Source organism: Euleptes europaea, chromosome 18, assembly GCF_029931775.1.
Source record: "Euleptes europaea isolate rEulEur1 chromosome 18, rEulEur1.hap1, whole genome shotgun sequence".
Taxonomy (NCBI): domain Eukaryota; kingdom Metazoa; phylum Chordata; class Lepidosauria; order Squamata; family Sphaerodactylidae; genus Euleptes; species Euleptes europaea.
Window position 1 is genome coordinate 11,516,027 of NC_079329.1, and position 11,541 is coordinate 11,527,567.

At 48.4% G+C, this 11,541-nt stretch overlaps 1 protein-coding gene across 1 annotated transcript; it reads right to left on the reverse strand.

The window, feature by feature from the left end:
* Positions 1-7,206: 7,206 nt before the first annotated feature.
* LOC130489373 (transmembrane protein 100-like) lies at positions 7,207-7,560 on the reverse strand. The gene has a single exon (XM_056863071.1). The coding sequence runs from the start codon at positions 7,558-7,560 to the stop codon at positions 7,207-7,209; it is 354 nt and encodes a 117-aa protein (XP_056719049.1).
* Between the last annotated feature and the right edge of the window lie 3,981 nt (positions 7,561-11,541).

An 11,541-nucleotide genomic window follows, 5' to 3' on the forward strand; every position in this document is an offset into this window, starting at 1 on the left:
CTCCAAAACTTCTCAGGCAGAGGTCTTTCACATCAACTTGCCCAGTCCCTTTAACTGGAGATGCTGGGGATTGAACCTGGGACCTTCTGCATGCCAAGCAGATGCTCTACCACTAAGCCTCAGCCCCTTCCCTACATCAGAAAGGTGTCGGAGAGAACTTGATCCCAGGAATGTGACGATTCCCAGCAGCCCAGTTTTATTTTCCCGTGTCTGGAGTCATTTGAGGGAGCCTAGTAGCCCCTGGCTGAATGGCCCTGGCAACCAACAGGTGGCAGTAAAGAGCTGAGGAATACCCGGTACCCCTCTGTGCCATCTCTGCTGTTGGACAGTTGGCTTCATCCCTACCAGCATTCCTCTGGGCTAAGGGCTCAAACCTGTCCAGCATTTAGTCGTCGTCCCCATCCCAACCTGAGGCTGAATCCAAAGGAGGACAGCCATCTGTGCCAAGCTGGCCTATTTCCAGAAGCAGCATTCTGATTGATTTCTTTTTTTCTGATTGTGTGGCTCTCTGCTTCCTTCCTCCTTTCCCCTTCTGGGCTCCAGCAGACGGACAGGTGAGCAGGGCCGTGTTTCTTCTCGAGTCGAGTGACATGGGAATCAAACCCACATCCTCAAACTTTGTGGAGGCTGGTTAAAGGAGTAATAAGGGAAGTGAACTTTGTGTATGCTTGGAAAGAGTGCCTGGGTTTGATTCCCCACTCCTACACACGAAGCCAGCTGGGTGAGCTTGGACTAGTCACAGTTCTCTTTAGAGCTCTCTCAGCCCCACCTACCTCAGAGTGTCCGCATTTTGGACAGTGGGAGAGGGGAAGGCAAGGAAGTCCCACCCTGTCCCTTGTGTTAGCAGAAATGTACTGTGGGGATCCAAGAAGAAGAGTTGGTTTTTATATGCCGACTTTCTCTACCACTTAAGGAAGAATCAAACCAGCTTACGATTCCCTTCCCCTCCCCACAACAGACACCCTGTGAGGTAGGTGGGCTGAGAGAGCTCTAAGAGAACTGTGACTAGCCCAAGGTCACCCAGTTGGCTTCATGTGGAGGAGTGGGGAACCCAACCTGGTTTACCAGATTAGAGCCCACGGCTCCAAACACTGCTCTTAACCACTAAGCCACACTGGCTCCAAGCCATGCTGACTTGATTTATTCATAATTTCTGATTCAGGAAGTTATGAGACATATTTAATTGTATTTATACCCCACCTTTTCCCCCAATGGGGATTCAGGGTGGCTGACATAATTCTGCTCTCCTCCATTTAACCCTCATAACAACCCTGTGAAGTAGGCTTGACAGGCCCAAGGTCACCCAGCAAGCTTCCATGGCAGAGGGGGGATTCAAACCTGGGTCTCCCAGGTTCAAGTCTGATGCTCTAACCCAGAGGTGTCAAACATAAGGCCAGAGGGACAGATCCGGCCCTTTGAGAGCTCTTATTCGACCTGTGAGGTAGCCACGCGCTCTCAATCTGGGCTGGCATGGCCTGGCCCAAACTAGTGACATTTATATAATAGCCAGCCCTCTTAACAGTTGAGTTTGACACCCCTGCTCCAACCACTATACCACACTGGCTATCTTGAATTCCCCCCCTCCCCCTGTAGCAAAGTCAGGGAAGAAATACCACAATGGCAGTGCAACAAGAAAGATTTGTGTAACACAGGCCTCCTGTTTGGTAGCAATAGAATTGGAAGGGACCACCAGGATCATCTAGTCCAACCCCCTGCACAATGCAGGAAATTCACAACTACCTCCCCCACACACACCCAGTGCCCAGATGATGGCCCAGATGCCCTCCCTCTCATGAACTGCCTAAGGTCATAGAATCAGCATTGCTGACAGATGGCCGTCTAGCCTCTGCTTAAAACCTCCAGGGAAGGAGAGCCCACCACCTCCCACTGTTCCACTGAGGAACCGCTCTGTTAGAAAATTCCTCCTAATGTCTAGATGGAAACCCTTTGATTTAATTTCAACCGGTTGGTTCTGGTCCGACCTTCTGGGGCAACAGAAAACAACTCGGCACCATCCTCTATATGACAGCCCTTCAAGTACTTGAAGATGGCTATATGAATGCATCTCTCCCTCTTGACGAAGCAGTTAAGAGAGAGAGGCAGAGAATTCTCTCCATGTTTCCATATATTTAAGTAACTTATTCTGCATCGGCTAGTCCAGTCCAAAGGGGTGAGATGTGGAGCTATCTGGGTCACTTAATCTCTAGGAAGTCCTTTGGAATAAATAACACACGAAGCTCCCTTACATTGAGTCCATCTCCACCGACGGTCAGCTCTGATATCCAGGGCCTTTCCCAGGTCTGTTACCTGAGATCATTACCTGGAGAGGCTGGGGATTGCGCCTGCCATCTGCATCCAGAGCAAGTGCTCTATTGCTGAGCAATGGCTACTAAGAAGCATGAACACACCCAGCCCACCTGACATTCTCGAAGTGTGGCTGCACGCCCAGTGGGGGTCTTTACAGCTTTAAGGAGAAGAAGCACGCCTCCCCCTGCCCCCAGAATGGAAGCCCAGATTCCTAGGAGACTGGATTTGTTGCCCCAGTTTTCAGCGCTGCTGTTTGCAGGGCTGTGGAATGCACTCAGTCCTGGCTGAGGGTCCTCCAGTTAGGGTTGTTGTTCAGACCCCAAGGGGCAGGGGAAAGACAGCGTGGTGTAGTGGTTAAGAGCGGTGGTTTGGAGTGGTGGAGTCTGATCTGGAGAACCGGGTTTGATTGCCCACTCCTCCACATGAGCGGCAGACGCTAATCTAGTGAACTGGGTTGACTTCCCCACTCTTCCACATGAAGCCGGCTGGGTGACCTTGGGCTAGTCACACTCTCTCAGCTCCTCCTGCCTCATAGGGTGTCTGTTGTGGGGAGGGGAAGGTGATTGTAAGCTGGTTTGATTCTCCCTTAAGTGGTAGAGAAAGTCAGCATATAAATACCATCTAGGGTTGCCAGGTCCCTCTTCACCATTGGCGGGAGGTTTTGGGGTGGAGCCTAAGGAGGGTGGGGCTTAGCAAGGGGAGGGACTTCAGTGCCATAGAGTCCAGTTGCCAAAGCAGCCATTTTCAGCAAGTGAACTGATCTCTATCGGCTGGAGATTAGTTGTAATAGCAGGAGATCTCCAGCTATTACTTGGAGGTTGGCAACCCTAATACCAGCTCTTCTTCTTCTACCTATCCATGATCAATCACTTCTGCTGGAGAAGGCCTCTGAAACGCTGGGGATTGTGGGCCCTGCGTGGGGCTTTTGGGACGGGGGCTGTCATGAGGGGACTTGAACAATGTTGAGAGAAGACTGACCAGATGCTTTCCTTTGGCTGCCTCAAGCAGCAGTGTGCAAAGAAATGATAAACTGCAGCATGAGCATGGGACAGAAGGGGGGGGGGAAATGACTGCTCTGACCTTCCGACGTTTTTGATCAGATTGCTTGATTAACGTTGTCAGCGAAAACCCTGGGTTGTGTTGCGCAGCCGTGACAGAAACAGCCTGTATGACAGATGAGATAATCTCGGTGGTGCGGGTACTGTGAAGGATGTCCCTCATTCTTTATTTCTGCGGTCTTATTTACCAAGAGCCGCTGCTGCCTCCACCGCCCCTTCATCCTCTTCCCATTTTGGTTTCTGTTCCCCCAAATTGGATTGGATCCTTCAGATCCATCTTACTAACAGCTGTGCTTTCCTCCTGGTCCAAAATTCCTTTCCATATTACAAGAGGGTGGGGGCACAACCCTTAGTGGAAAAGATCCAACCTGTCATTTTCCCATCAAAAAGAAGAAGAGTTTGGTGTTTATATGCCAACTTTCTGTATCACTTAAGGAAGAATCAAACCGGCTTATAATCACCTTCCCTTCCCCTCCCCACAACAGACACCCTGTGAGGTAGGTGGGGCTGAGGGAGTGTGACTAGCCCAAGGTCACCCAGCTGGCCTCGTGTGTAGGAGTGGATACACCATTTCACCAGATTGGAGTCGGCTGCTCACGTGGAGGAGTGGGGAATCAAACCTGGTTCTCTAGATTAGAGTCCACCGCTCCAGACCACCGCTCTTAACCACTACACCACGCCAGGGTCAATGGCTGAGCAGCAACGGTGTTTTGCTCTTACAGCCAGAAGTCTGCAGCAAACCTACAAGGATCTGGGGCTAGTCAAGTTTGAAAGATGCCTGCTACAGCTTGACCGGTGGCTTGACAAAGCATCCCTACAAGGGTTTGCCACAACGACAACATCCTTCTTTTGCTCTTCCACAGGGTGGGCCACACACAATATGAGTGCATGTTCTATATGTATGTACAGGGAGGGACTATGGCTCAGTGGAAGAGCCTCTGCTTGACATGTGGAAGGACCCAAGTTCAATCCCTGGCATCTTAAGTGCGAAAGAAGGGCCAAGCAGTAGGTGGTGTGAAAGACCTCAACCTGAACCTCTGGAGAGCTGCTGCCAGTCTTAGTAGACAATACTGACCTGGATGGGCTGATGGTTTGATTCAGTGTAAGGCGGCTTCATGCCGCCAAGCTGCAACTGAGTTAGGGCAGCCCCAGCATGGGGTTTCAAGGCAAGGGGGAAGCAGAGGTGGTTTGCCTTCCTCTGCAGAATCGTCCTTGGTGATCTCCCATCCGAGTACCGATTCCGTTTAGCTTCTGAGACCTGACAGGATCCGCACATACCATGCCTCCTTCCCTCCCGCGTGTTGTTTATTTTTATTTATTTATCATTCTTATAGCCCGCTCTACCCCAGCAAAGCTGGGTTCAGAGCGGCTCACATAAACAGCAAATATACAATGGGGGTGTTAAGTGCTAACAAGCAGCTTCCGACTCATGGCGACCCTATGAATCAAAGTCCTCCAAAATGGCCTATCTTTGACAGCCTTGCTCAGATCTTGCAAACTGAGGGCTGTGGCTTCCTTTATTGAGTCCATCCATCTCTTGTTGGGTCTTCCTCTTTTCCTGCTGCCCTCAACGTTTCCTAGCATGAATGTCTTTTCCAGAGACTCTTGTCTTCTCATAATGCAACCAAAATACGACAGCCTCAGTTTAGTCATTTTAGCTTCTAGGGTCAGTTCAGGCTTGATTTGATCAGTAACCCACTGATTTTTTTTTTTTTTGGCAGTCCACGGTATCCGTAACACACTCCTCCAACACCACATTTCAAAGGAATCTAAATATAAAGTCACCTAAAACAGATTAAAAGAGCCCTAACAAATTAAAATCACATTTGCTAGACGGCACATGGAGTTGTGGTATATGGCCGCAGTTTGGCCCGCTGGCAGATCAAACAATTCATAATCTGTCCTAAGACAGTGCTCAGCAGAGGTGGGTAAAATAGCGATGGAATAAAGTAGGGAGGCCAGCATTTATAGGAAATCTGTAGCTGGCCTCAACCATAGTCCTGGTGGAACAGTTCTGATATATGTCACCTCAGCAACCCTTCTGGGAAAACTATTCCTCGTACTCTGCCTGAGAGCATCCTTTAACATCAGGGCCATCTTTTTAATTTCAGTTTATGCTGAGGTTTGGAGGATGAAATATGTTTTAGTGAGTTTTAAGAAGTTTAAATGTTCAGGATGAATGACAGAAACTATGGTAAAAGCCTTTTTTAAGTTCAGGTCATGCTGTGGCTCGGAGGATGAAATATGCTTTACATTTTTTCCCCTCTCCCCCTTTTTCCTTTCCTGTATCCCTTTATATAAATAAAATATAAAAAGGAGGGGGGGGGGACATCAGGGCCATCTTGACCATGGTTGCAGCTCTGGGGAGACTCCGGTTAGAGTGGATCGACAACACTAACGCTGATCAATGTCTGGAGAGACCTTCCCCTTAGGCTGCCCCACCAGGTCTGACCCAGTGTTGTAGCCCTTAGCCGTGCCGGTCGGGACGGAGGGGAGCGTGCGTTTCTGACTTTCCTCAAGCAGTGGGGAAGCGGCTGGCTCCCAGACAGAACCCCGCAGGCCAACAGTGCCAGGAAATTGGTCTGACTCGGAACAATGCCTCGACCTAGGAGTGGCACCCTGGACAGGGGTGATAAGGTTGGTCTGTTTACACTCGGGCACCAAGATGGCAGAGATTGAGCCAACCGTGAAGAGCATTGTTTGCAACTGTATGCCTAGTCCAGGGTGGGGCTGGCTGGGAGCTCTCTGGTCTGCCTGGGATGCTGCCTTCGCTAGGGTGGGTTTGGTCCAGATTGATTGCGCAAGGCGTAAGTGGGGTTTTCACAAATGAGACAGTAACAGCCATCTCTGGAGTATTCTATAGACCGCAGGTGGACAGGTCCCCCCATACCCCCAAAACACTCCTATACGTGGAAAGCTAGCATCTCAGGGAAGGCTTTGCTAGAGCCCTTCTCCCAGACAGGTTAGTTTTCTATCTGCAAGGTACATTTTGTAGGGAGGAGCATTTGCAGTCCCAGCTAACTCATTAGTTTTTTGAGAGAAACAGTCCGGGGTGGGAGCTGGCAAAGTTGCAGGAGAGAATGGGAGAGGGTCTCCAGTGTAGTTGCATTACACAGAAAGGCAGGGATAGATGGGGGCTATTGGAGGCCCAGGAGCAAGATGAACTAAGTAGATTGGCTCATAGCCAAATGTAAAATAGCTCCTTGCCCCCTCCTATGATGCCAGGATCAGGCAGACGCACCCATCTAGATGGCAAAACCGGTACAGATTGAGTCCTGGAACAGAGCCGGCGTGGTGTAGTGGTTAGGAGCGGTGGACTCGACTCTGGAGAACTGGGTTTGATTCACCACTCCTCCACTTGAGAGGTGGACTCTAATCTGGGGAACTGGGTTGGTTTTCCCACTCCTCCACATGAAGCCAGCTGGGTAACCTTGGGCTAGTCACAGTTCTCTTCCAGCTCTCAGCCTTACCTACCTCGCAAAGTGTCTGTTGCGGAGAGAGGAAGTGGAGGAGATTGTAAGCCGGTTTGATTCTTCCTTAAAAGGTAGAGAAAATCAGCATATAAAAACCAACTCTTCTCCTTCTTCTGGCTGGAATTAAAAGTGGAGTAAGAAGTGGTCTGGCAAAGTTTTTAGTTTAGCATCCCAACGTTTGTGTGTGCTTTACAGTAGAAACCAGCTGGGTGTGAAACCTGGAATGGATGCCCATTAGTTTCAGTTGAAATCTGTGAATTGATTTTGGAATCTGGCATCTGTTATGGGCCTTTGCTTAGACACAGCTTTCCAGGACACATTTGCACTCGACACAGGAACAGATTACAGTGGGGAGATGACTCGAGGCTTCACACGACCGCTTTCTTTGCTTGTGTATCCCCCACCAGCACGGACCAGCTGCCGTCCCACTCTCTCTTCCGCCTCCTGTAACGCCGGCACCAGCAGCTGGTAGCCACTCCCAGCGCCCCAATCCCAAGCAAGGTGAACCCCAGTATAGCCAGTACAGAGCCCGGAGGATCACGGGCACATGCCACACTGGTGGCTGCCACCCCGATGATGCCCAACAACAGTCCGAAGGGCAGCAGGCAATCTCGCCACGAGGCCTCTGAGCCTCCCGTGGTGGTGCTAAGGAGATGGGGGTCAAGATGTGGCAGGCAAACCTCTTCCCTTTCTATGTTCACTGTCACAACATCGTAAGACATGGCGGCCAGGAAGGTAAAGGCCAGCTTCCAATCTGGAAAGAAAGGTGGGGAAAAGGAGCAATTAAGCAATTCTAACAAAAACACATCTCTTATCCTTGCTTGAACACATGAAGCTGCCTTTTACTGAATCAGACCCTTGGTCCATTAAAGTCAGTATTGTCTACTCAGACCGGCAGGGGCTCTCCAGGGTCTCAGGTGGAGGTCTTTCACATCACCTACTTGCCTAGTCCCTTTAACTGGAGATGCTGGGGATTGAAACTGGGACTTTCTGCATGCCAAGCAGATGTTTTACCACTGAGCCACAGCCCCTCCCCAAGAGCGAAAAAATAAAAATGCTTGTCCTCCTGTGTCCTTTGGATGAAAAAGTAGCAACTGGCTATTTTCGAAAACCGGGGTATATTTTGCTGATTTAGAGTGCTGCTAAAAAAGCAGAAAGTCATAGCAGGCCTGTATATTAAGAACTCAAACTAGAGGCCTGGCCCCTGATAATAGAACAAGGGAAATAAATATATTTTACAGCCCTGCTGGTCTGCTATTTGTCTGAACATAGATCCTCTGTATTATGCGTGGTTTGACTTTTAGAATGCGCCTCTGTTTTCACCCGTCTGTCTAAGATATTTTGTCTTTGCCAATACGGCTGTTTACAACTGTTTAAAAGACATTTGTGGGCATTTCCCTAACAAGCCAAGCAGCTGCTGCCCGTCTTTAAGTCCAAAGGTCTGCTTGAAAAAGAAGATGGAGAATAATTATTCTCGAAGACTGGGAGGAGGGAGAGCAGATCGAAAGAGGACAGAATTACTTTGCCTCACCAGGAAGGGAGCTTTAGATTATATATTGAGATAATCTTTTGAGCGGAGAGAATTGTCCCGTAGGGGAAGCCTGTTCCCCAGGGAAAGTGTGGAGTTCCTCCGCACTTGTTTGGGGAAGGAAGAGAAGGATGGTGAGCTTGGGGGGGGGGGGGGGCTCTTTCTGCAGCTGTGGGAGAGGGAGGGTGGGGAATCCTTTAGGAGGATTAACAGGCTCGCAGATTGCGGGTTGCCAACTATGCAGTCAGCCTCCTTAGCGTTGTCTTGATGCATAGGCATCATCAGGTAAGAATAGGGTTGCCAGGTCCCTCTTTGCCACCAGCAGGAGGTTTGGGGAGGGGGAGGGACTTCAATGCCATAGAGTCCAATTGCCACCGCATCCATTTTCTCCAGGCTGGAGATCAGTTGTAATAGCAGGAGATCTCCAGCTAGTACTTGGAGGTTGGCCACCCTAGGTAAGAGTGTTGGCCTCCATGCCTTGGAAAACTTTGCCTGTTGATTTCTGCACGTCAGGCTGCTATTAACGGCACAAGAGGAGGTTATGCTTCAAAAAACACACCCCTGGTAACCCTAATTATGTAGAACCAGCGTGATGTCGTAGTTAAGAACGGCAAACTCTAACTTGGAGAACCAGGTTCAATTCCTCACTCCTTCACATGAAGCCTGCTGGGTGACCTTGGGCCAGTCACAGTTCTCTCAGATCTCTCAGCCCACGCAGAGGAAGGCAATGACAAACCCCCTCTGAATGTCTCTTGCCTGGAAAACCCTACAGCGTCACCATATGTCAGCCATAACTTGGCAGCACACACACACCCCTAATTATGTACACAAGTCCATAGAGCAATGTTTATCAACCATGATGGCTGAATGGAACATCCATGTCCAGAGGCAGCATACCGCTAAATACCAGTTGCTGGGGTGCTTTGGCCTCCATGCCTTGTTTTCAGGTTTGTTAGGGGCATTTAGGTGGCCACTGAAGGAAAGACTAGATGGGCCTTTGGTCTGATCCAGCAGGGCTCTTCTTATGTTAGGATTGCCACCTTTTTCAGGTACAGAGCCCAGGTGCCTTTACAAGCAACTGGTGACGCTTTTCTCCAGCGAGGAGATGAAGGGATGGGAAATACCACTCCTGTCAAACATGTACAGAAGGTTGAAGGTTGAATGCACAATATCATCTGTTAGAGGACCCCCATGAAGCAGCCAGGCAGGGACCCATTTCCACCTGAAGGTCAAAGTATACTCTATGTGAGAGATCCATGAATGGATCTCCCAACATCTTGAACATATGAAGGTGTCTTCTGTTGAGTCAGACCAAGGGTCTATCAAGGTCAATGTTGTCTACTCTGGCAGACAGCCGTTCCCCGTTTAATGCTAAAAAGCAGTAAGGGGAGAGGAATTTGGATCAGGGCTTCAGACCGGATGCAAGGGGGGGTTAACCGTTTCCCTCTATGCCATTTTCCCAATAGCAATTATGGGGGGAGTCTTTGAGCTGCTATTGACCATGGGGAGGGATATCTACGCCATTCGGGATCTCAGCCCATGTCTGCCTTAAGCATTGCAGCTCCAATCCAAATGGCCTCCTTCCCATGGCTTCATTTAATGTTAAGGAAAACAGTCAAGAGATCTGAATACAGATCCCCCCCACCAGCATGTTGTTTGACCCTGGAGAGTTGGAATAGGCAGTTTGGGGCACAGATGGAACAAATCACCTGAGTCAGAAAGTATACAGCAGCATTTTATTTGATATATAAAGGAGCAAAATCCCGACAAGTGCTGCCCTATACTGGAGGGGTGAGGGGTGTTGGCGTGAAGATGGTTTTGCCTTATAGTGTAGCACAAGAGAGTATGTCAGTGTGGTTCTGGCCAAATAGACAGTCTTCAGCACGCTTTGTTTAGCTGTGACTTGCTCAGCGAGGCTAGAGACAGATGGATAAAGCCTTTTATCCGGGAACCTGTCTCCAAATTGGATAATTTGAGGGTTATTTTAGCAGGGGTGGATTTTAATATTACATTGGCAGTTGCCAAATTTCTTTCCCAGACAATTAAGATTAAAAATATTAATTTCTTTATGGGCTAGTTAGATAGTTACTTTTTCTTTTTTTTCTTTTTTTGAACTCAGTGTGACATTGTTCAGGGTCGAATTGGCCATGTGAACAGTATCATTAAAGTAAAGTATTGCGTAGCACAGATTACCCCATGTTGATCTGTTCCTAGCTCAGTGAGAGAAAAATCTGTAATGAGAAATGCTGAATTCCACCTTTCTTAGCACGAAACAAACAAGTCAAACATATATAGATTAATACCTGAAGATGGACAGTCACGCACTTCGGTATATGATTTATAGCTTCTATGAAAGGGACCCCAAAACAGCATCTTTTCTGTGTCTAATCAGCCTGTCTGATCTGCCAATCTCCCTCCCGCCTGTATAGATCTAGACGAGATTGATGTCCCACCTACGGCCAAAAAACGCAAGAATACCGTTTTCCTACTTCTACATGACACCAGAAAATCAATTTCCCTAGAACATTAAAATATATTACCAATCATTAACTGCACACTGACCAAAAACGGAGGAATAAAAAACACAAATAGGATAGCAGAACTCATTAATAACGAGATCATAAAAAGTAATTGAAGGTATTATTAAATTTAAGTACCCTTTTCTACAAACCATCAGGAGGGGAGCATTGGCAGACCTAGGATTGCCAACTGACCAGAAAATTAAAACAGCCTGCCCTGTTGTGATTTGAATGGCAACTTTCAAAAATCAACAGGCAATGCATAGAACCTTATTATTATAATAACATCCAGCTAATATCTGGACATCAAGCTGTTATTAAAGCCAACAGCAGATGGTTCAAAAGCCAGCAACCAGAGGTGGACTTCCTTGGGTTGCCGCATTTTGAACTGGGAATTGTAACTGTGCCTTTAACTTCAATTCAAAATAACTGGAAAAATAAGCTAAATAACTGGGAAACAGGGCTATAATCTCTCTCGCGACACTCACACGTTTCCCCCAGCAGGGGTTTTAGGAGACCAGTTGAGGTCTGAACACTGGAAGGGGGGTGTTAACTCTTCTCCCCCCCCCCACTGTGCCATGACCACAATCCAAATCCAATACAGACACAGAGGTACACTCATACGGTATTGTTGCTATTTACCAAGAAGACACACA

Bases quoted from the DNA above. Each gene is read 5' to 3' on its own strand.
- LOC130489373 (XM_056863071.1), bottom strand. From the start codon at position 7,560: ATGTCTTACGATGTTGTGACAGTGAACATAGAAAGGGAAGAGGTTTGC.